This window comes from Balaenoptera musculus, chromosome 12 (assembly GCF_009873245.2).
Source record: "Balaenoptera musculus isolate JJ_BM4_2016_0621 chromosome 12, mBalMus1.pri.v3, whole genome shotgun sequence".
In the NCBI taxonomy this organism is placed as follows: Eukaryota; Metazoa; Chordata; class Mammalia; order Artiodactyla; family Balaenopteridae; genus Balaenoptera; species Balaenoptera musculus.
Genome location: NC_045796.1, coordinates 89,667,389 through 89,694,084, shown reverse-complemented (window position 1 = coordinate 89,694,084; position 26,696 = coordinate 89,667,389). Strand labels below are relative to the sequence as shown.

The following is a 26,696-nucleotide window of genomic DNA, read 5'->3' as shown; positions in this document are numbered from 1 at the left end:
TAATGAGATTTCATAGAGGTCCTTGAAAGGCCAGATATATTCCTGGGAAACAAAACACAATACAACATGAAAGTTTGTGCACTTGCCTAAGAAAGACATGAAAAGACCTTAATCTCCTATCTCCGACTAACCTGGAGGTTCAGTGCAAGCAAGAAGTGAGGAATATGACAGAGCTGTAAACTGTCTGCCTGAACATTGAACACATGCCTCACCAGACACACAGAATCTCTCAGTAAAGCCTGGGGACTTAGTAGTTCAAGGAAATTTTTAAAATCTGTTAAATCATTAGCTAACCACTAGGCTAGCTGAGCAGAGATTTCAATAGTTACATATGACAAAAAATAAATAATTTATACAACTATTCCAGGAAAATCACTAAATAAACAATAGAAAAAAACAACTACAAAAAAAAAAAATGAAACAGAAAACCAGTAACAACTGGGAAGAAGCAGGATCTGATTTCCAGATTTGCCACATTATATTATTTAAAAGGCTAAATGTTCATTTTAAAAAATTATGAGTTGTACAAACAGAGAAAAGTATGTTCCAAACACAGGAATTAGAACAATCAATAGAAATTATCCTGGAGGAAGCCTGGATATTGGACTTGACAAATATATTAAATCAGCTATAATAAATATGTTCAAAGAAAAATAGAAACCATATCTAAACCATTACTAAAAGTATGAGACTGATGTGTTGCCAAATTGAGAATACCAATAAAGAGATATGAATTACAAAAAAGAAATGAATAGAAATTCTGGAATTGAAAAGTACAAAACACGAAATTAAAAAATCACTAGAGAGGCATAACATCAGATTTAAGGTAGCAGAAGAAGGAAGCAGTGAATTTGAAAATCAATCAATTAACATTATTGATCCTGAAGATATGAAAAAAAAAAAGAAAGAAAAATGAACATAGTCAGATACCTGTAGGATATCATCAAGTACATTAACATACACATGTGAGAGTTCCAGAATCAGATAAAAGACAGAAAAAGGTAAAATATTTGAAGAAATAAATGTCAAATTTTCCAAACTTGATGAAAAATATTAATCTGCATGTCTGTGAAACTCAACAATCTCCGAGTAGAATAGACTTAAAGAGATAAAAGTCTAAACATATGATAGTCAACATGTCAAAAGACAAAGAGAGGATTCTGGTAGCATCAAGATAAAAGTGACTCATGTACAGGGGTTCCTCAGTCAGATTAACAGCCAATTTATCAAAAACCATGTAGGTCAGGCATATTTCAAGTGCTGAAAGAAAAAACAGTCAACCAAGTATTCTATGTCCCTGAAAGCTATCCTTTAAATTGAAAGAGAAATTAAGATATTCCCAGATTTAAAAATAACTGAGAGAGGGACTTCCCTCGTGGCTCAGTGAGTAAGATTCCACACTCAGAATGCAGGGGGCCTGGATTCCATCCCTGGTCAGGGAACTAGATCCTGCATGCATGCCACAACTAAGAGTTTGCATGCCACAACTAAGAAGTCTGCATACCTAAACTAAAGATCCCGCAGGCTGCAACTAAGAACTGGACCAGCCAAAATAAATAAATAATAAATAAATAAATATTAAAAAGATAAAAATAAAGGCTGTGCCATCCTGTGGAGCCACTGGGGTCCCAGTCCCTCACAGCATGGGAGGGATCCAAGGGGCTACTGCTGCTCTTTCCAGGACTACATAGTCTATTTAAAAAAACAAAACAAAACTGAGAGAATTCATCACTAACATACTGCCCTATATGAAATAGTAAAGGGAGTTCTTTAAGCTAAAAGGAAAAGACACTAAACAGTAACTTGAATCCACACACACAAAAAGCACCAGTTATAGTGAATATATAGGTAAGTATAAAAGAGAGCATAACTGTATTTTTTGCTTATTACTCTTGTCTTCTCCTATCTCATTTAAAAGACAGTGAATAAAGCAATAATTACAAAATTGCATTGATGGGTTTATAATTTATAACAGCCTAAGGTAGGTGAGAGGAAATGGAGCAATAGTGGAGCCAAGTTTTTGTATACTATTGAGATTAACTTGGTGTCAATATTATGTTGACTGTTTTAAGTTAAGAAGCTAACTGTAATTGATAAGATAACCACTAAGAAAATAAGTAAAAACTATATACTAAAAGTAAAAAGGAAATTAAAGTGTAACACCAGAAAATATCTAGCACAAAAGAAGGCAATGGTTCAGAAGCAGAGGAACAAAAAGACATAAAAAAATAGGAAAATAGCATATTTTTACCCTATTTTATCAGTATTCACATTAAATGAAAATCGAGTTTATAATGCTACTAAAAGGTAGAGATTGGCAGAGTGAATTTTAGAAAGTATTCTAATTGTATGTTAACTACAAGAGAAAAGCTTTATATTCAAAGTCACAAATAGATTAAGGATAGGAAAATGCACACTATGCAATCTATAATCAAAAGACAGCTGAGTCAACTATAATAATATCAGGGAAAATAGACTTTAAGACAAAAACATGTTACTCGAGACAAGAACATTTTATAATTAAAAATATTTATATCTATCAGTAAGATCTAACAATTACTATCATGTACACACCTGAAAGCAGAGTCCCAGTTAAATGAAGCAAAAAGTAACAGATTGAAAGGGTAAATAAACAACTCAATAATAGTAATTGTAAACTTGAATATCCTATTTCTATAATGAATAGAACAAATTGGCAGGAGATGACAAGGATATAGAGGACCTGATCAACATTATAAACCAACTAGGACTAAAAGACAGACTATGTAACATCTACCGAACCACAGCAGAATACAAGTTCTTCACAAGTAGGTATAGAACATTCTTCATTATAGACCATGTGTTAGGTCATAAAACAAGCTTCAGGAAAACTCTGATAAAGTACGTTTTCTGACCACAATAAAATAAAAGTAGAGACCAGGAGAAGAATGGCAGAAGAGTAAGACGCGGAGATCACCTTCTTCCCCACAGATACATCAGAAATACATCTACACGTGGAACTGCTCCTATAGAACACCCACTGAACACTGGCAGAAGACGTCAGACCTCCCAAAAGGCAAGAAACTCGCCACGTACCTGGGTAGGGAAAAAGAAAAAAGAAAAAACAGAGACAAAAGAATAGGGACGGGACCTGCACCAGTGGGAGGGAGCTGTGAAGGAGGAAAGGTTTCCACACACTAGGAAGCCTCTTCACGGGCGGAGACTGTGGGTGGCAGAGGGGGGAAGCTTCAGAGCCACAGAGGAGAGCGCAGGCACAGGGGTGCGGAGGGCAAAGCGGAGAGATTCCCGCACAGAGGATCAGTGCCAACCAGCACTCACCAGCCGGAGAGGCTTGTCTGCTCCCCCGCCCGGGCGGGCGGGGACTGGGAGCTGAGGCTCTGGCTTCGGTCGGATCCCAGGGAGAGGACTGGGGTTGGCGGCCTGAACAAGGCCTGAAGGGGGCTAGAGCGCCACAGCTAGCCGGGAGGGAATCCGGGAAAAGGTCTGCAGCTGCAGAAGAGACAAGAGATTTTTTCTTGCCTGTTTCCTGGTGCGGGAGGAGAGGGAATTCAGAGCACTGCCTAAACGAGCTCCAGAGACACGCGGCTATCAGCACGGACCCCAGAGACAGGCATGAGACGCTAAGGCTGCTGCTGCCTCCACCACGAAGCCTGTGTGAGAGCACAGGTCACTCTCCACACCGCCCCTCCCGGGAGCCTGTGCAGCCCACCATGGCCAGGTTCCCGTGATACAGGGGCAACTTCCCCGGGAGAACACATGGCATGCCTCAGGCTGCTGCAACATCACGCTGGCCTCTGCCGCTGCAGGCTAGCCCCGCATCCGTACCCTTCCCTCCCCCCCTGCCTGAGTGAGCCAGAGCCCCCGAAGCAGCTGCTCCTTTAACCCCATCCTGTGTGAGCAAAGAACAGATGCCCTCAGGTGACCTACATGCAGAGGCGGGTCCAAATCCAAAGCTGAACCCCGGGAGATGTACGAACAAAGAAGAAAAAGGGAAATTTCTCCCAGCAGCCTCAGAAGCAGCTGATTAAAGCTCCACAAACAACTAGATGTACCTGCATCTGTAGAATACCTGAAGAGACAACGAATCAACCCAAATTGAGGAGGTGGACTTTGGGAGCAGGATATATTATTTTTTCCCCTTTTCCTGTTTTTGTGAGTGTATATGTGTATGCTTCTGTGTGAGATTTTGTCTGTATAGCTTTGCATCAACTATTTGTCCTAGGGTTCTGTCCGTCCGTTTTTTTGTTGTTGTTGTTTTTTCATTTTACTTTAAAAAATTGGTTTTTCTTTTTTTCTTAATAATTATTTTTTATTTTTTATTTTAATAACTTTATTTTACTTTATCTTACTTTCTTTTATTTTATCCTCTTTCTTTTGTTTCTTTCTATTTTTTCCCCCTTTTATTCTGAGCTGTGTGGATGAAAGGCTCTTGGTGCTCCAGCCAGGAATCAGGACTGTGCCTCTGAGGTGGGAGAGCCAACTTCAGGACACTGGTCCACAAGAGACGTCCCAGCTCCACGTAATACCAAATGATGAAAATCTCCCAAGATCTCCATCTTAACACCAAGACCCAGCTTCACTCAACGACCAGCAAGCTATAGTGCTGGACACCCTATGCCAAACAACTAGCAAGACAGGAACACAGCACCATCCATTAGCAGAGAGGCTGCCTAAAAATCATAGTAAGGCCACAGACACCCCAAAAACACACCACCAGACGTGGACCTGCCCATCAGAAAGACAAGATACGCATCATCCACAAGAACACAGGCACTAGTCCCCTCCACCAGGATGCCTACACAATGCACTGAACCAACATTAGCCACTGGGGACAGATACCAAAAACAACAGGAACTATGAACATGCATCCTGTAAAAAGGAGAACACAAACACAGTAAGATAAGTAAAATGAGAAGACAGAAAAACACACAGCAGATGAAGGACCAGGGTCAAAACACACCAGACCTAACAAATGAAGAGGAAATAGGCAGTCTACCTGAAAAAGAATTCAGAATAATTATAGTAGACATGATCCAAAATCTTGGAAATAGAATAGACAAAATGCAAGAAACATTTAACAAGGAACTAGAAGAACTAAAGAGGAACCAAGCAATGATGAAAAACACAATAAATGAAATTTAAAATACTCTAGATGGGATCAATAGCAGAATAACTGAGGCAGAAGAACGGATAAGTGACCTGGAAGATAAAACAGTGGAAATAACTACTGCAGAGCAGAATAAAGAAAAAAGAATGAAGAGAACTGAGGACAGTCTCAGAGACCTCTGGGACAACATTAAGCACACCAACATTCAAATTATAGGGGTCCCAGAAGAAGAAGAGAAAAAGAAAGGGACTGAGAAAATATTTGAAGAGATTATATTTGAAAATTTCCCTAATATGGAAAAGGAAATAGTTAATCAAGTCCTGAAAGCACAGAGAGTCCCATACAGGATAAATCCAAGGAGAAACATGCCAAGACACATATTAATCAAACTATCAAAAATTAAATATAAAGAAAACATATTAAAGGCAGCAAGGGAAAAACAACAACTAACACACAAGGGAATCCCCATAAGGTTAAGAGCTGATCTTTCAGCAGAAACTTTGCAAGCCAGAAGGGAGTGGCAGGACATATTTAAAGTGATGAAGGAAAAAACACTACAACCAAGATTACTCTACCCAGCAAGGATCTCATTCAGATTTGATGGAGAAATTAAAACCTTTACAGACGAGCAAAAGCTGAGAGAGTTCAGCACGACCAAACCAGCTTTACAACAAATGCTAAAGGAACTTCTCTAGGCAGGAGACACAAGAGAAGGAAAACACCTACAATAACAAACACAAAACATTTAAGAAAATGGGAACAGGAACATACATATCAATAATTACCTTAAATGTAAATGGATTAAATGCTCCCACCAAAAGACACAGACTGGCTGAATGGATACAAAAACAAGACCCATATATATGCTGTCTACAAGAGACCCACTTCTGACCTAGGGACACATACAGACTGAAAGTGAGGGGATGGAAAAAGATATTCCATGCAAATGGAAATCAAAAGAAAGCTGGAGTAGCAATTCTCATATCAGACAAACTAGACTTTAAAATAAAGACTATTACAAGAGACAAAGAAGGACACTATATAATGATCAAGGGATTGATTCAAGAAGAAGATATAACAATTGTAAATATGTATGCAACCAACATAGGAGCACCTCAATACATAAGGCAAATACTAACAGCCATAAAAGGGAAAATCGACAGTAACACAATCCTAGTAGGGGATTTTAACACCCCACATTCAACAATGGTCAGATCATCCAAAATGAAAATAAATAAGGGAACAAAAGCTTGAAATGATACATTAAACAAGATGGACTTAATTGATATGTATAGGACATTCCACCCAAAAACAACAGAGTACACATTCTTCTCAAGTGCTCATGAAACATTCTCCAGGATAGATCATATCTTGGGTCACAAATCAAGCCTTGGTAAATTTAAGAAAATTGAAATCGTATCAAGTATCTTTTCTGACCACAATGCAAGGAGACTAGATATCCATTACAGGAAAAGATCTGTAAAAAATACAAACACATGGAGGCTACACAATACACTACTTAATAACGAAGTGATCACTGAAGAAATCAAAGGGGAAATCAAAAAATACCTAGGAACAAATGACAATGGAGACACGACGACCCAAAACCTATGGGATGCAGCAAAAGCAGTTCTAAGAGGGAAGTTTATAGCAATACAAGCCTACCTCAAGAAACAGGAAACATCTCGAATAAACAACCTAACCTGGCACCTAAAGCAATTAGAGAAACAAGAACAAAAAACCCACAAAGTTATCAGAAGGAAAGAAATCATAAAGATCAGATCAGAAATAAATGAAAAAGAAATGAAGGAACCAATAGCAAAGATCAACAAAACTAAAAGCTGGTTATTTGAGAAGATAAACAAAATTGATAAACCATTAGCCAGACTCATCAAGAAAAAAAGGGAGAAGACTCAAATCAATAGAATTAGAAATGAAAAAGACGAAGTAACAAATGACACTGCAGAAATACAAACGATCATGAGATAGTACTACAAGCAACTCTATGCCAATAAAATGGACAACGTGCCGACACTGGACCAGAAAGAAATAAAAAATATGAACAGACCAATCACAAGCACTGAAATTGAAACTGTGATTAAAAATCTTCCAACAAACAAAAGCCCAGGACCAGATGGCTTCACAGGTGAATTCTACCAAACATTTAGAGAAGAGCTAACACCTATCCTTCTCAAACTCTTCCAAAATATTGCAAAGGGAGGAACACTCCCCAACACATTCTACGAAGCCACCATCACCCTGATACCAAAACCAGACAAACATGTGACAAAGAAAGAAAACTACAGGCCAATATCACTGATGAACATAGATGCAAAAATCCTCAACAAAATACTAGCAAACAGAATCCAACAGCACATTAAAAGGATCATACACCATGATCAAGTGGGGTTTATTCCAGGAATGCAAGGATTCTTCAATATATGCAAATCAATCAACGTGATACACCATATTAACAAATTGATGGAGGAAACACCATATGATCTTCTCAATAGATGCAGAGAAAGCTTTCGACAAGATTCAACACCCATTTATGATAAAAGCCCTGCAGAAAGTAGGCATAGCGGGAACTTTCCTTAACGTAATAAAGGCCATATGTGACAAACCCACAGCCAACATCATCCTCAATGGTGAAAAATTGAAACCATTTCCACTAAGATCAGAAACAAGACAAGGTTGCCTGCTCTCACCACTATTATTCAACATAGTTTTAGAAGTGTTAGCCACAGCAATCAGAGAAGAAAAAGAAGTAAAAGGAATCCAAATTGGAAAAGAAGAAGTAAAGATAACACTGTTTGCAGATGACATGATACTATACATAGAGAATCCTAAAGATGCTACCAGAAATCTACTAAAGTTAGTCAATGAATTTGGTAAAGTAGCAGGATACAAAATTAATGCACAGAAATCTCTTGCATTCCTATACACTAATGATGAAAAATCTGACAGCAAAATTAAGAAAACACTCCCATTTACCACTGCAACAAAAAGAGTAAAATATCTAGGAATAAACCTACCTATGGAGACAAAAGACATGTATGCAGAAAATTATAAGACACTGATGAAAGAAATTAAAGATGATACAAATAGATGGAGAGATATACCATGTTCTTGGTTTGGAAGAATCAACATTGTGAAAATGACTCTACTTCACAAAGCAATCTACAGATTCAATGCAATCCTTATCAAACTACCACTGACATTTTTCACAGAACTAGAACAAAAAATTTCACTATTTGTATGGAAACACAAAAGACCCCGAATAGCCAAAGCAATCTTGAGAAAGAAAAATGGAGCTGGGGGAATCAGGCTCCAAGACTTCAGACTATACTACAAATCTACAGTAATCAAGACAGTATGGTACTGGCACAAAAAGAGAAACATAGATCAATGGAACAGGATAGAAAGTCCAGAGATAAACCCATGCACATATGGTCACCTTATCTTTGATAAAGAAGGCAAGCATATACAGTGGAGAAAAGACAGCTTCTTCAATAAGTAGTGCTGGGAAAACTGGACAGGTACATGTAAAAGTATGAAAGTGGAACACTCCCTAATACCATACACAAAAATAAACTCAAAATGGATTAAAGACCTAAATGTAAGGCCAGACACTATCAAACTCTTAGAGGAAAACATAGGCAGAACACTCTATGACATAAATCACAGCAAGATCCTTTTTCACCCAGCTCCTAGAGGAATGGAAATAAAAACAAAAATAATCAAATGGGACCTAATGAAACTTAAAAGCTTTTGCACTGCAAAGAAAACCATAAACAAGACCAAAAGACAACCCTCAGAATGGGAGAAAATATTTGCAAATGAAGCAACTGACAAAGGATTAATCTCCAAGATTTACAAGCAGCACATGCAGCTCAATAACAAAAAAACAAACAACCCAATCCAAAAATGGGCAGAAGACCTAAGTAGACATTTCTCCAGAGAAGATATACAGATTGCCAACAAACACATGAAAGAATGCTCAACATCATTAATCATTAGAGAAATGCAAATCAAAACTACAATGAGATATCATCTCACACTGTTCAGAATGGCCATCATCAAAAAATCTAGAAACAGTAAATGCTGGAGAGGATGTGGAGAAAAAGGAACCCTCTTGCACTGTTGGTGGGAGTGTAAATTGATACAGCAACTATGGAGAACAGTATGGCGGTTTCTTAAAAATCTAAAAATAGAACTACCATACGACCCAGCAATCCCACTACTGGGCATATACCCTGAGAAAACCATAATTCAAAAAGAGTTATGTACCAAAATATTCATTGCAGCTCTATTTACAATGGCCCAGACATGGAAGCAACCTAAGTGTCCATCATTGGATGAATGGATAAAGAAGATGTGGCACATATATACAATGGAATACTACTCAGCCATGAAAAGAAACGAAATTGAGTTATTTGTAGTGAGGTGGATGGAGTTAGAGTCTGTCATACAGAGTGAAGTCAGAAAGAGAAAAACAAATACAGTATGCTAACACATGTATATGACATCTAAGGGGAAAAAAAAAAGGACATTAAGAACCTAGTGGCAAGATGGGAATAAAGACACAGACCTATGAGAGAATGGACTTGAGGATATGGGGAGGGGGAAGGGTAAGATGTGACAAAGTGAGAGAGTGTCATGGACATATATACACTACCAAATGTAAAATAGATAGCTAGTGGGAAGCAATCGCATAGCACAGGGAGATCAGCATTGTGCTTTGTGATCACCTAGAGGGGTGAGATAGGGAGGGTGGGAGGGAGGGAGATGCAAGAGGGGATAGATATGGGAACATATGTATATGTATAACTGATTCACTTTGTTATAAAGCAAAAACTAACACACCATTGTAAAGCAATTTTACTCCAATAAAGATGTTAAAAATAAATAAATAAATAAATAAATAAATAAAAGTAGAAGTTAAAATCAGAAGGAAATCTGAGCAATTCACAAATATGTGGAAATTAAATGTCAAACTCCTAAATAACCAGTGAGCTGAAGAAGAAATCACATGTGAAATTAGAAAATATTCTGAGATGAATAAAAATAAACACACAAAACACCAAAAAATTATAAGGTGCAGCTAAAGCAGTGCTTAGATCAAAATTTATATTTGTAAATTCTGGTGTTTAAAAAGTACAGATTTTTAAATCAATAATGAAACCATCCACCTGGAAAAATAAAACTAAACCCATCGCCAGAAGAAGGAAATGATGAGATTAATGAAATAGAGAATAAAAAGAAATATATAAAAACAATGAAATTCAAAGTTTATTCTGTCAAAAGACATTGAACTAGATTGACCGGAAGAAAAATAGAGACGGTTCAAATGACTAGAATCAGACATTAAAAGACATTAGCAAGTACTGACAAGGATGTGGAAAAATTGACACCCTCACACATTGCTGGTGGGATTGTAAAATAGTGCATTAACTTAGACAAGTGTTTGGAACTTTCCTCTAAAAGTTGAACATAAAGTTATCACATACTCCAACAATTCTAATGCTAGTTATACACTCAAAGAATTGGAAATATATGTGCATACACATACTTGGGCATACTAGTCAAGAAATAGGCAACCTAAATGTCTATCAAATGAAGAATAGATAAACAAATGTATTATAACCTTACGATGTAATATTATTGACTATAAAAAGGAAAGAAGTTCTGTGACGTAAACCTTGAAAACATTATGCTACGTGTGATGAATCAGTCACAAAAGGCCACATACTGCATGATTCCATTTGTATGAAATGTTCAGAACAGGCAAATCCATAGAGACAGAAAACAGATTAGTCATTTTCAGGGCCTAGAGGGGAGGGGGAAAATGCGGAGGGACTGCTAATAGGTATGGCTTTCTTTTGGGGTGATGAAAATGTTCTAAAATAAGATTGTGGTAATGCTTTTACTTTTCTGTGAATATACTAAAAACTCCTGAATTGTACACATTAAAAGGGTGAATTACATACCTCAATAAATTATACAAAAGATAACTTGGCAATTCCTAAATAGTGAGTCATCATATTTATATATAACACATATACTAATTATGGTCACCTCATTGATAGTGTATTTATTGAATGTTTTCTTCCCCTTACAAGCTAGTAAAGCCAATGTTAATATAACATGAACATTTGTATTAATACATTTTCATGTTTAAAATCACAAATGAGAAGCACAGTCAGAAAGCTTACTTCAGCTGGATTTCTATTTTTATACCAAGAAAAAAATGCAACCCTACATCTTGGAAATACAATCAGTAATCTTTGAAAAATCTGAAGCATAATAAAGTGACTAAGAGTGTTTGTGTTAATTTAAGAGGCAAACTCTTCTGACATGTTTATAAATTTAAGTCATTAAGAGTTCACAACTAGTGGTGTCAGAGTTTCTAGAAAGACTGATTATGTCTCATGAATATTAAAATAAAGTGTATTTTAATTAAGCCTTCTAGACTTTGTTGCTTGTTTTGTTTTAGATATTTAAGGCCTCTTAATCAAATGGCAGTGTTTTAATCTAAATAAAAGTACTATCATGCTGGATAATAAATTAATACTTGTGTCTTCTCATTCTGTTTGATTGACGTTATGAGAATAACATATTTTATACAAATAAGTGATATATTTCACATGCACACACACATATTTCCAGTCCCCCCTCCACATATCAATGAGAGTATATTTCGGGAAAGAGAAAGCAGAAACTAAATCCAGAATCCCCAGGAGCTGGCCAGGAACTAGAAGCTAGGTTAACAGCCACATGTTGCTGTTCTCCTGTTGAACATTTCAATAGACAACTTCAAAGAACATCAAAATGAGACAAGGCTACTCTGTGACCCTGATGAATCATAACAAAAATAAGCCTACCCCACACACATATCTGAATACAAACAAAAACATGAACATTATCTAAACCACAAGAATGGCAAACCTTCCCCTAAAATGGCTATTATGAAGGATCGCTGCCTCTGTAAACATGTTGGTTTCGCCCTCTGTCTAGTTTTCCATCCTTCTACATGAGATTCATTATAAACCCAATCACAGAATGCTTCCCACCTCCTGACAATATCCCATGCAGGCCAAAACACCACTTTCTTAAGCCATCTCAAAATTACGTGTCATATACACATACACAAATGCATAAACTAATTATCTTCAGGAACTTAAGAGAGAGCTGAATGTTTAAAAGGATATCTCAGAGTATGAAAAATATCCTGGAAAATTCATATTATATATTGTAGGTTATAATTAATAGAGATATTTAAGAAAAATAAAATAAATGGATAATTATGAAAAGTTTTTTTTCCATAGCCTAACAAAAGTTGATTCTTTCTCCCACTGCATAGATGGATAGGAAGTTAATATTAATTTGTGATAATATATCAATTTTAATAATTGATAATATCACAAAAATAACTCTTTTTGTATATTTTAAACTAATGTCAACTATTGTCATTGAGAGTTTTCCTATATTACAGAAGTTATTCATTATTTTTCTTATGGCCATTAAAATGCCAGCTATTTCAGAATTCCCTTATAATGAAATAAAGTGCCTACTGTTGACTAGTCTAAGTCTTTCTTCCCATTTCAGTCACTAAACATGAAGAACATTTGTAAAAACTCTTACGTGCTTGAGATGATTCAGAATTCTCAATTTTAATCACAAGACAAAAGACAGTTTATGAGTTATTTTAGAGGACATCCTGAAACCATTTTGATTTATCCCTGGAAAAATAATTATATAACTATATTTGTATTCAATTATTCTGCTTGTGTGATAAGAAAAGCTTTCTAGTTACAGTACGCCTGATTTTGCATCTACTTAAGGGACCTAGTGCACACACCAAAGAAGTCAGAAGCTAAAAACTATTTACAACTATATATTTGGTTATTAAAGTTTTGGAATAATAGCAGTGGCTACTCAGAATTTCTATTTAGTTTCTTCAAACTTCTCATCTAAAACTCAATTAATAATATAATTGTAGTATGGAAAGTGTGGATAGTAAATGTTGTAAAATTTACCAATAATTTGACTAAAATAATCCAAACTCATGATTAATTTATAGGAAATAAGTTGAATTTAATTTAATAGACCCACTAAGGACACATATTGTGACACTGATCTTGCATGGAATGACCCGAAACAACGCTGAAATGGCAAAAGCGTGTTTTGAAGAAGTAAAGGCATTCGTAAGATGAGCCACATCTGGACATTGTATTTCCAAGTTAAAATTTGTTTATTCCTTTTTTGACTGGACATCTGCACTTTGGTATTTGCAAATTTTAAATGAACGTGACACTGTCTTTTCAGGAAATGGCTCTTCATCTTAGTACCATTATTTTAATTAATTGATGTAAAGTGAAAACAATGTCTGGATATATCCCAAAGACATCGTGAATTCCAAGTAATTTTGTAAAGAAACAATGAATATATTACTCACCGATAGCCATTGCCAAGGTCAGTACAGGTGGAATTGTTCTTACAGGGATTCTTTTTGCAGTCATTGGATTCTTGTTCACAAAAATATCCTTCCCAACCAGAAAGGCACACGCACTGGTAGTTCTAAGGGAATATGAAAATTATACAAGCTTTAGGTCACTTCTTATTACTCTTCGTTATTTTGATCTCTCTGTCAATTTATGAATTTTTTCAATTTTTATAGAATGTCAATACTTGTCAAAAATTACTTTACTGCAGTTTAAAAACTATGTGAACAGTATTCTTTAGTATCTAATTCAATAAAAATTAATATTTATGTGTCAAGCTCACAATACACAGCTATTGGTCTTGTTAAATGTTAATATAAAAGTAGTGTATTAGTAATATGAAGACTAGTGATTGTGTAAAACTAAATAACTAAATGTCATACTTGGCAACTAGCTCACGAGTTAAAAAAATAACTACAACAAAATAAACCTTCTGACAGCTTTGTGATATTACTTACAAATAATTAACTTATGTAAGTGTAGTATTGTTCGTTTATTGAAATTGTAAAACTTTGAATATTATTTTTCTGAAGAATAAAATTGGTCTAAAACAATATTCAAAATACTGAAAGCAAAATTGTTTTTCCTGATTGGGCAAATAGAAAAACAACCCAAAAGACACCTCAAATTATGGTGGGACAGTAATTTATACATTAAAAATAATTTTGAAGACTAGACCTCTTTTCAAAAAGTTAGAATTTGGGCTCTGAGGTTTAGTGATTCTAGATTTATAAATACAAAAAATTCTAACATCAATGTTAGGTGTTATCTTGATCTTCTCTGTTCAGTACAGTAGCCACTGGCCACCTGTGGTTATAGAGCATTGAAATGTGCCTGGTCGCAAATGAGGCTGTAAGTATAAAATACACACTGGATTTGGAAAATTTAATATTAAAAAAGAATATAAAGTATCTTACTAATAATTTTATTACATGTTGTAATGATAATAATTTGTATATAAAGAGTTAAACACATGATTGTATTATTAAAATTAATTTCATCTGTTTCTTTGAACTTTTTTTAATGTGGCTGCTAGAAAATTTACTGAACACACATAGATTTTGTTACATTTCTACTGGACAGAGCTGTGTCAGGTGATGCCAGCCCAACTTTTCACTTGGGAATGGAGTTGAGTCTACATAGTTCTGTGAACACACAAGAGCAGGAGCTCTCTGAGATGGGAAAACATGGTCTGGTGTAATACATTCCAGTACCTTGAGAAGGCCTGGCACCAGTGGATGCTTAATACCTGTTGACTGAACAATGGAAACAATGATAGGAAAACTAATGTAAAATATGAAGTTAGTGCACAAAACAGACTTCACAAAGATTCTATACCTTTACTATAGGTAGACAGAAAGTTCGTAAAGTTCAAACATTCCAGGCAAATAACTTTTTTCACCAGAGAAACACATACATTTATGCTCGATCTAGATGCATTTAGGTTACAATAATCCAAATGTATGAGTAGCTCCACTGAGGTCCCAGCTTTAGTTTTCAACTGCTTGTGAAAAGCAGAGGGATGAGAGTGGCCATACCAAGACCAGATTTTACTCCTGAACATGTGTTCATTCTCCACTCAGAGTTCTCATTCTCAGTACTTATGGTTTGCTGGATTTCAACAGCAATTTTTTCCTGTGTTCTGCCTCTATCATTGTTAACTTCCTCAATGAGTTTGGCAATATTCAGAAAGTTTTCATTGATTGCATTTAGCTTATTTCTTTTTCCTTCTCTTTTGTGTAAGTGTTACAAAGAGGACTTACATGAAAATTGAAGGTAATGATCATATTTCGTTTAATGCATATGTTATTTGAGATGGAAGCAATTCTATAACAGGCAAGACTAAGCATCTGATGTAGTGAATGGGGGACCATGACCCAACCTAGTGATAGACAGGAGGGCAAATCAGGATGCATGATGGATGTCCGTAACCCATGGACCATGTGAAGTGCCTTTAGTTATTTCTGACAATTCACCTTCAAAGGGGTGTCAATTGTTTCTGTTAAGACAGTGCATGAGAATACTGCTGGTTTTTATTTTGACATATCAGTAGTAATTTGAAACAAATTCAGTGAGTGAGCCAAAAAGCCAAACAAATTTCTTTGCCATTAAAGCCATATATTTCTTATTGGTATTCTTGATGATTTAATAATGAGTAGAAAATTACCATGCATTTAATGATCTAATTATCACTAAAGTGTCAGGTACCAAAGCAGTGATCTCCAGATATGATGGAATCTGTATGAGACAGAAACAAAGTGATCAAGGAAATAGACATTTTTCTAATATTAAACATGAAAAAATATAAATGCTACAGAGAGCAGAATATTAAGTAGAATTAACCCAGAGTTCAAGTATTTCTATTCATCTGTTGCTTACTTGATTCAGAAGTATTATTTTGAACTTAGACATTCTTAGTGCAAAGCACTTTCCCAATCAACACTATAAAGTTAATTAATTCCAGTAACTTAAAATAATAAAGCTGACACACTACTTTTAAGCCATATTACCTTGGCATTCAATAATCATATAATAATATTTTGAGTTACTTTTCCTGAGGAAGAAAATGTATTTAAATATGTTTACTAAAATGAGTAAAAGTTTACATAATTTGTGAAGTTGGTGTCACATTATTTTTACCTCTTAATGCAAAGTAGACATTTGTCTTCCTGCCAAATTCAGATAAAGCAGTTTTCATAGTTTGAAAATACATAGTGAGTAGGAGACAGGAAAGACAGAAGATAATAAAAGATGACACAGATCCAGCTCAGTGAACTACACCGCCAGTGAGACAAAAGACCAAGTGGTCAAGTTTTTAGGTATAATAACTACATATATAACACACTCTATATAATATTCTTCATGTAACTATGTAGTAGTAGTTTAGTTTTTCAAGTCATGAGCTAGATATTTTAAATCCTTGTGATCAGTGACAAATATACAAAGGTAAGAAGGTTAGCATAATTCTGAATATAAATTTTGAAATCTGAGAGATGACATTTGAACACCAGCTTTGTGGCTTATTAAATATCCAGACATGTATGGGGTATTGAATTTCTATTGCTGTGTAGCAAATTACCACAAATTTAGCAGCTTTAAACATAAATTTGCTATCTCACATTTTCTGTGGTTCAGTGTCCAGACACAGGTGAGTCAAGTCCTTTGCTTAAAGTCTCATCGGGCTAAAACAAGGTATTGACCGGGGTTATGATCTCATCTGAGGCTTGGGGTCCTTTTCCAAACAGTGGCTGTCAGTAAAATGTATTGCATTGTGGCCCTAGGACTTGGGTCTGGTCACTTGCTGGTTGCCAGGCAAGGACGGCTCTCAGATCCAGATGGCGTCACATCCTTGGCACATGGCCTTGTCTTCTCAAAGCACAGTGGGGTGGTTTGTTCCTTCAAGGCCAACAGGGGAGCACCTGCTTCTGTGTCTTGTCTCCTTTAAGGACACATCTAATTAGGTCAGGCACACCCAAGATAATCTTACATTTGATAAATCAAAGTCAGCTGATTAGGGACCTTAGTTACATCTGTAAAATCTCTTTTTCTATATAAAGTAACATAAATGATAGTACTATCCCACTATATTCACAGGTCTTACTTATGCTCAAGGAGAGTAGGTTTTACAGGACATGTGCACTAGGAGGTGGAGATCTTGGGGCCATTTTATAATTCTGTCTAACACATCTGCTAACCTACTTAATTTATCTAAGTAAACTATTTAAGTTATCTAAGCCTCAGGTGCCTTTACACATAAAGTACCAATAATGTCTACTTCATAAGCTTATTTTGAGCATTGCATGCAGTAATGATTTGGCTTGGCCTAGTAATGACATGCTTGGCCTTGTGACCAATAATCACCACTAATCAATAACAAACATTCCTTTCAGGCTTGCCAGACTAGATCTGACAAGTTCAAAGTACAACACACAACAAGTACTGCACTTGAACAGAATTATCCATCTCTACATTATTTCTTTGTATAGTAAGTCCCCTACATACGAATGAGTTCTGTTCTGAGAGTGTGTTCGTTAAGTCCAACAAAGTTAGCTTAGGTACCCAACTAACACAATCGGCTATATAGTTCTGTACTGTAATAAGTTTATAATACTTTTTACACAAATAATACATAAAAAACAAACACAAAAATAAAGAAAACATTTTTAATCTTACAGTACAGTACCTTGAAAAGTATAGTAGTACATCACAACAGCTGGCACTTCTTAGCAGTACCAGCTACATCACTGCTGCTTTTACACTTGCTTCTGTACATCCTGGGCTTGAAATAAAGATAGTGTACTACTGTACTCTATACAGTAAAGTATACAGTAAAGTACACAAAAGCACAACCACTTGTAGAGGATCCACACACGTGACAAAGTACGCCAGACACATGAACTAACTTACGCAACTGGACGTGCAAATGCACGTTCGCATCTTTGAAAGTTCAAAACTTAAAGGTTCGTATGTAGGGGAATTGCTGTATGAACAATTTTCATTATTTCATTATTTTTATTTTATTATTTAAAAGTATTTACTTTTCATTATTTCTTTTATGAACAATTTTTCATTACTATTATTTATTATTATTATTTTACATTACTTCTTTGTATGAACCTACTGAAGGATAAAGATTACCAGACTAGGAAAACAAAGATGAAAGAGGAAGAGAAAGAGAATCCAGCAATGTATCAATTACAAACACAAACTTAGACAATATGGACAAATTTCACATAATAAATTAGGAACATTGATCAAGAAATAGTAGAAAATCTTACTAAATAAGTAAACATTTTTAAATGCACCAAAAAGGGAGATTGACAGTATGCTTACACAGCTGAAATAAAATTGCTTCCAAATCTTTAATTCTTCTCTTATGTCATATAGGTGCAGAAAACAGAAAAGCAGGGGAACTACCCAACTTAAATTTTGAGACTAGTAAAGCTTAGATACCAAAATCTGGCAAGCATATAACAAGAAATGCAAACTCAGTCAATCTTATGTGATCAAAAAAAGTAAAATTGAAAAAAATAAATTTAAGTAATTGAATCTAAGAGTGTCTTCAAGATTTGTTCTATTATGAGCAGGTAATTTGTTTTTGTTTTTGTCTTACAGAAATAGAAGTATGCTTCAATAGAAGAAACTCTATTAAAGAAGGAAAAAATGGTTTGATCATCTCAGATTCAGAAAAACCATTATATAATTCAACACACATTCATAAAAATTATCTTATCAAATGAGAACTTTTTGGGAATGTCCTTATATTAATAAAAGCTATTTACCAAACAAACAAGCAAACAACAAAAAATCCTGCCAAACCTCATTTTGCTGAAAACAACTAGCGAAACTGAGTAAAATACATAGAACAATGATTGAATTCTGAAAAGAACAACCAAAACAGATTGCATCTCGTAAATTCTGGAGAGAAGGGAAACAAACTAAAGTAAGATCACTCTTGCCCTTGCTTTTAAGGCCAGGACATTTGCTTTCTTAAATTCAGAAGCAGCTGGAGCTTGCAACAATTTCCCTGGAATGAATATATATATAGCTACACAAATATATGTATTCAACTTTGTTGAGGAGAGACGTCCATGAAGAGAAGAACAAACAAATGATCCCAAATGTTGATGAGCAATCAATTGGAGACATTTGTTCCCTAGGGTGAAACTACCCAATGTAAGCAGAAAGCAGCTAAAGTGAATAGCAAAGATTCAGTAGTCTTGTGTTCCAGGAAAGGTCGAGATTGGAGTCTAGGGCCTGTAAGTTGCAATGGTCCTGTTAAACACTTCTGGCTTTCATGGAAACACCAAGGTCTAGAAGTAAAACAAACCAGCAAAACTCCCAGCCCAGATCATGCTAAAACCCCACTCAACATTTTAGTTGAGGTCATCGATCTGTACTCTGTTGCCCTGCCAGAGAAATGAAGTGCTCTTTGGAGGAAGCTAACATTAGAGGAAATTTTTCAATATTTGATAACAAAATGTCTGGTATTCAATAAAAAATTAAAGAAATGCTGATAACCAAAATTCAAGAGAAAATCAGACAGTAGGAACAGATTATTCAGATATTGTGTTATTGGATATTTTTAAATGACTATGATTAATATATGTGAGAATATAGAAGGCAAGATAGAGAATTTCACTAGAAACCTGCTATAAAATAGTCAAAAAAATACTGTGATTTGGAAATAATAATAATTGAAATTTAATCATTTATTCCATTATTTTAATAAAATCTTAGTAGAGGATTAGTAGTAAATTTCCAGACTGAATTACATAAAGACAAAAGAATAAAGAAGTCAGAAAAAGAAAAAACTGTTAAATATGGGAAATAATAAAAAGAATTGAAATATTAAAGAGGGAGAAGAGAAATTGGATAAGAGCAATATTTGAAAAAATTACTGCCTGAGAATTGTCCAAAGATAACAAAGGACAGTAACCACAGATTTAGAAAGATTTCCAGACCTATGTGGGATTAAGCACAAAGAAAACATTATCTAGGGTAAAACTGCTGATAATGAAAGACATAGAGTAAATCTTAAAAGCAGCCAAAGAACAAAGACACTTACTTTCAAAGGGACACCAGGTCTGACAATTTACTTCCCAACAGTGGAAGCAAGAACCCAGTAGAACAATATGCTAATGGACTGAGAGAAATTAATTGCCAACCTAAAAGTCCATCCCTAGTGAAACATTTCCTTCAACTGGGGAAGAAGAAAAACTCCTTTTAAGAAAAAACAAAGCTTGAGGATTTACTGCAGTATGTAAGATTGCAGGGATTTGATGAGAGACAGCCAGGATTTAAAATCAAGCTCCATGAATTATTAGCTAAATAATAATAAGCCTGCTACTTAATCTCAAGGGACATCAGAAATAATGGTACCTGACTGATGAGGGTGGAGGATTAAATGAGTCCTTAGGATAGGACTTCATATGATATCTGACTCACAGTCAGATACCAGTAACTTTTAACTAAAGTGTTCTCTTACCCGTGACCTTTCCAGGTAATCTAAACTACTCTTGTGTATTGGATCCCTGCTTCTTTGGCATTCTTCCATCTGGAATATCTTTACTTACTTCCCGTGACCTCTGCCCCAACTTTTGTAATTTGATTCCTCCCTCCAGGTCAAAATAAATGCCACATTCTACCTGAAGCTTTGATCATTTCCTCCAGTATACTTACCTTTCTCACAATTACTTTTTTTGCTTTATTGTTTATGAAACTTTTAATGTATACTACTTACATACATGTTCCATCTTATGCTTGGTACTTACCATATTTTAGAATAACTTACTTATTTTATTGTGTTTTTCTCTAACTTGTAAAATATAAAGTCAAATCTGTTTTGTCCACCAATTATCACTCTCTGGAATACAATTTTATATTTGACTGAAAGAATGGATGCTAAAGCATGGAATATATATGATATTAATTGCTAATATATAGTCCAGAAAAATATTTTATTTATAATTTCTAGATATTCAGTCATCTCATTTTCTTAACAAGAAAAATTATATTTTAGAATTCCTTTAAATAGCCCTTCCTTACAATCAACTAAAACTAGTTCTATAAATGAGGATTGAAAATCCCAAAGAAAGAAGCATTAGACTGATTCCATTATGAAGTGTTTACATATTGAGGTAATTATATTTGATTCAGTCTTAGCCACAAAATTCATCTTACTTTATGAAACTTACTTTTCGATTCCTGAAAATTTAGATTCACACTAAACGAATAAAAATTTAAAAAACATTTATATTGTTGTCTTTTTCTAATTCATTACTCATATGGTCCTAGGAAGAAGGACAAAGATTTATTTTTTCACTAATAAAATGAAAAAAAAAAAAAAAGAAAATCCATAATGAATTCAGTTCTAGTAAGAATAAAGAGCTCTGCCTATTGACTTATTGTCTGTTTCCTTTTAATATTATTTTAAGTACTCACTTTAATCTCTAAAGACTTATAGAATTAACCAAAGACATAAAGACTGCCAAATACTGGATAAAGTGATACTCAGGGTTAGACATAAATACGGTAATATTTATTCTTAAAAACAAACAAGAAAAACTATGTTAACATTGTTTCTTTCAGCTGGAGAAAATGATTTATCTTGGTTCTTTGAATCTAAAATGAGAGAGAGGAGAAGATGGTGGAAGAGTAAGATGCGGAGATCACCTTCCTCCCCACAGATACACCAGAAATACATCTACATGTGGAACTGCTCCTATAGAACAGCCACTGAACGCTGGCAGAAGACGTCAGACCTCCCAAAAGACAAGAACTCCCCACGTACCTGGGTAGGGCAAAAGAAAAAAGAAATAACAGAGACAAAAGAATAGGGATGGGACCTGCACCAGTGGGAAGGAACTGTGAAGGAGGAAAGGTTTCCACACACTAGGAAGGCCCTTCATGGGCAGAGACTGCGGGTGGCAGAGGGGGGAAGCTTCAGAGCCATGAAGGAGAGCGCAGCCACAGGGGTGCGGAGGGCAAAGCGGAGAGATTCCCGCACAGAGGATTGGTGCCAAGCAGCACTCACTAGACCGAGAGGCTTGTCTGCTCACCCGCCGGGGCGGGCAGGGGCTGGGAGCTGAGGTTCCGGCTTCGGGCAGATCCCAGGGAGAGGACTGGGGTTGGCGGCATGAACACAGCCTGAAGGGGGTTAGTGCACCCAGGCTAGCTGGGAGGGAGTCTGGGTAAAGGTCTGGAGCTGCCGAAGAGGCAAGAGACTTTTTCTTGCCTCTTTGTCTCCTGGTGCGGGAGGAGAGGGGATTCAGAGCACAAACTAAACGAGCTCCAGAGATTGGCACAAGCCGTGGCTCTCAGCACGGACCCCAGAGACGGGCATGAGATGCTAAGGCTTCTGCTGCTGCCACCAAGAAGCCTGTGTGCGAGCACAGGTCATTATCCACACTGCCCCTCCCAGGAGCCTGTGCAGCCCGCCACTGCCAGGGTCCCGTGATCCGGGGACAACTTCCCAGTGAGAAAGCACAGCGCGCTTCAGGCTGCTGCAACGTCATGCTGGCCTCTGCTGCCGCAGGCTCGCCCCGCACCCATACCTCTCCCTCACCCCAGCCTGAGTGAGCCAGAGCCACTGAATCAGCTGTTCCTTTAACCCCGCCCTGTGTGAGAGAAGAACAGACGCCCTCAGGCGACCAACACGCCAGAGGCGTGGCAAATCCAAAGCTGAACCCCTGGAGCCACGCAAACAAAGAAGAGAAAGGGAAACTTCTCCCAGCAGCCTCAGAAGCAGCGGATTAAAGCTCCACAAACAACTTGATGTACCTGCATCTGTGGAATACCTGAATAGACAACGAATCATCCCAAATTGAGGAGGTGGACTTTGGGAGCAAGATATATTATTTTTTCCCCTTTTCCTCTTTTTGTGAGTGTGTATGTGTATGCTTCTGTGTGAGATTTTGTCTGTATAGCTTTGCTTTGACCATTTGTCTTAGGGTTCTGTCCGTCCATTTTTTTTTTTTTTTTTTACTTTAAAATTTTATTTTTTCTTAATAATTATTTGTATTTAGTACTTTAATTATTTTATTATATCTTTATTTTATTTTATTTTATTTTATCCTCTTTCTTTCTTACTTTGTAATTTTTCTCCCTTTTATTCTGAGCCATGTGGATGAAAGGCTCTTGGTGCTCCAGCCAGGCGTCAGGGCTGTGCCTCTGAAGTGGGAGAGCCAACTTCAGGACACTGGTCCACAAGAGAACTCCCAGCTCCATGTAATACCAAATGGAGAAAATCTCCCAGAGATCTCCATGTCAACACCAAGACCCAGCTTCACTCAACGACCAGCAAGCTACAGTGCTGGACACCCTATGCCAAACAACTAGCAAGACAGGAACACAGCCCCATCCATTAGCAGAGAGGCTGCCTAAAATCATAATAAGGCCACAGACACCCCAAAAACACACCACCAGACGTGGACCTGCTCAACAGAAAGACAAGATCCAGCCTCATCCACCAGAACACAAGCACTAGTCCCCTCCACCAGGAAGCCTACAAACACACTGAACCAACCTTTGCCACTGGGGACAGATACCAAAAACAACAGGAACTACGAACCTGCAGCCTGCGAAAAGGAGACCCCAAACACAGTAAGATAAGCAAAATGAGAAGACAGAAAAACACACAGCAGATGAAGGAGCAAGGTAAAAACACACCAGACCTAACAAATGAAGAGGTAATAGGCAGTCTACCTGAAAAAGAATTCAGAATAATGTTAGTAAAGATGATCCAAAATCTTGGAAATAGAAGAGACAAAATGCAAGAAACATTTCACAAGGACGTAGAAGAACTAAAGAGGAACCAAACAACGATGAAAAACACAATAAATGAAATTAAAAATACTCTAGAAGGGATCAACAGCAGAATAACTGAGGCAGAAGAACGGATAAGTGACCTGGAACATAAAATAGTGGAAAGAACTACAGCAGAGCAGAATAAAGAAAAAACAATGAAAAGAACTGAGGACAGTCTCAGAGACCACTGGGACAACATTAAGCGCACCAACATTCGAATTATAGGGGTCCCAGAAGAAGAAGAGAAAAAGAAAGGGACTGAGAAAATATTTGAAGAGATTATAGTTGAAAACTTCCCTAATATGGGAAGAGAAATAGTTAATCAAATCCTGGAAGCACAGAGAGTCCCATACAGGATAAATCCAAGGAGAAACACGCCAAGACACATATTAATCAAACTATCAAAAATTAAATATAAAGAAAACATATTAAAAGCAGCAAGGGAAAACAACAAATAACACACAAGGGAATCCCCTTAAGGTTAACAGCTGATCTTTCAGCAGAAACTCTGCAAGCCAGAAGGGAGTAGCAGGACATATTTAAAGTGACGAAGGAGAAAAACCTACAACCAAGATTACTCTACCCAGCAAGGATCTCATTCAGATTTGATGGAGAAATTAAAACCTTTACAGGCAAGCAAAAGCTGAGAGAGTTCAGCACCACCAAACTAGCATTACAACAAATGCTAAAGGAATTTCTCTAGACAAGAAACACAAGAGAAGGAAAACACCTACAATAACAAACCCAAAACATTTAAGAAAATGGGAATAGGAACATACATATCAATAATTACCTTAAATGTAAATGGATTAAATGCTCCAACCAAAAGACTTAGTCTGGCTGAATGGATACAAAAGCAACAGCTGTATATATGTTGTCTACAAGAGACTCACTTCAGACCTAGGGACACATACAGACTGAAAGGGAGGGGACGGAAAAAGATATTCCATGCAAATGGAAATCAAAAGAAAGCTGGAGTAGCAATTCTCATATCAGACAAAATAGACTTTAAAATAAAGACTATTACAAGAGACAAAGAAGGACACTATGCAGTGATCAAGGGATCGATCCAAGAAGAAGATATAACAATTGTAAATATTTATGCACCCAACATAGGAGCACCTCAATACATAAGGCAAATACTAACATCCATTAAAGGGGAAATTGACAGTAACACAATCATAGTAGGGAATTTTAACACCCCACTTTCACCAATGGACAGATCATCCAAAACGAAAATAAATAAGGAAACACAAGCTTTAATTGATACATTAAACAAGATGGACTTAATTGATATTTATAGGACATTCCATCCAAAAACAACAGAATACATATTTTTGTCAAGTGCTCATAGAACATTCTCCAGGATAGATCATATCTTGGGTCACAAATCAAGCCTTGGTAAATTTAAGAAAATTGAAATGGTTTCAAGTATCTTTTCCGACCACAATGCAAGGAGACTAGATATCAATTACAGGAAAAGATCTATAAAAAATACAAACACATGGAGGCTAAACAATACACTACTTAATAACGAAGTGATCACTGAAGAAATCAAAGGGGAAATAAAAAAATATCTGGGACCAAATGACAATGGAGACACGACGAACCAAAACCTATGGGATGCAGCAAAAGCAGTTCTAAGAGGGAAGTTTATAGCAATACAAGCCTACCTCAAGAAACAGGAAAGATCTCAAATAAGTAACCTAACCCTGCACCTAAAGCAATTAGAGAAAAAAGAACAAAAGACCCCCAAAGTTATCAGAAGGAAAGAAATCATAAAGATCAGATCAGAAATAAATGAAAAAGAAATGAAGGAAACAATAACAAAGATCAATAAAACTGAAAGCTGATTCTTTGAGAAGATAAACAAAATTGATAAGCCATTAGCCAGACTCATCAAGAAAAAAAGGGAGAAGACTCAAATCAATAGAATTAGAAATGAAAAAGAAGAAGTAACAAATGACACTGCAGAAATACAAACGATCATGAGAGATTACTACAAGCAACTCTATGCCAATAAAATGGACAACCTGGAAGAAATGGGTAAATTCTTAGAAATGCACAACCTCCCGAGACTGAGCCAGGAAGAAATAAAAAATATGAACAGACCAATCACAAGCACTGAAATTGAAACTGTGATTAAAAATTTCCAACAAACAAAAGCCCAGGGCCAGATGGTTTCACAGGAGAATTCTATCAAACATTTAGAGAAGAGCTAACACCTATCCTTCTCAAGCTCTTCCAAAGTATTGCAGAGGGAGGAACACTCCCCAACTCATTCTACGAGGCCACCATCACCCTGATACCAAAACCAGATAAAGATGTCACAAAGGAAGGAAACTACAGGCCAATATCACTGATGAACATAGATGCAAAAATCCTCAACAAAATACTAGCAAACAGAATCCAACAGCACATTAAAAGAATTATACACAATGATCAAGTGGGGTTTATTCTAGGAATGCAAAGATTCTTCAATATACGCAAATCAATCAACGTGATACACCATATTAACAAATTGAAGGAGAAAAACTATATGATCATCTCAATACATTTAGAGAAAGCTTTCAACAAAATTCAACACCCATTTATGATAAAAGCCCTGCAGAAAGTAGGCATAAGTGTTAGCCATGGCAATCAGAGAAAAAAAAGAAGTAAAAGGAATCCAAATCTTAAAAGAAGAAGTAAAGCTGTCACGGTTTGCAGATGACATGATACTATACATAGAGAATCCTAAAGATGCTACCAGAAAACTACTAAAGTTAGTCAATGAA

At 36.2% G+C, this 26,696-nt stretch overlaps 1 protein-coding gene across 1 annotated transcript in view; it reads right to left on the bottom strand.

The window, feature by feature from the left end:
* EYS (eyes shut homolog) overlaps positions 1-26,696 on the bottom strand; it is a 1,768,116-nt gene that overhangs the window by 1,228,215 nt on the left and 513,205 nt on the right. The window contains exon 12 of the mRNA XM_036871239.1: positions 13,566-13,687. Within this exon, the coding sequence (XP_036727134.1) occupies positions 13,566-13,687 (122 nt within the window). The remainder of the gene's footprint in view (positions 1-13,565; positions 13,688-26,696) is intronic.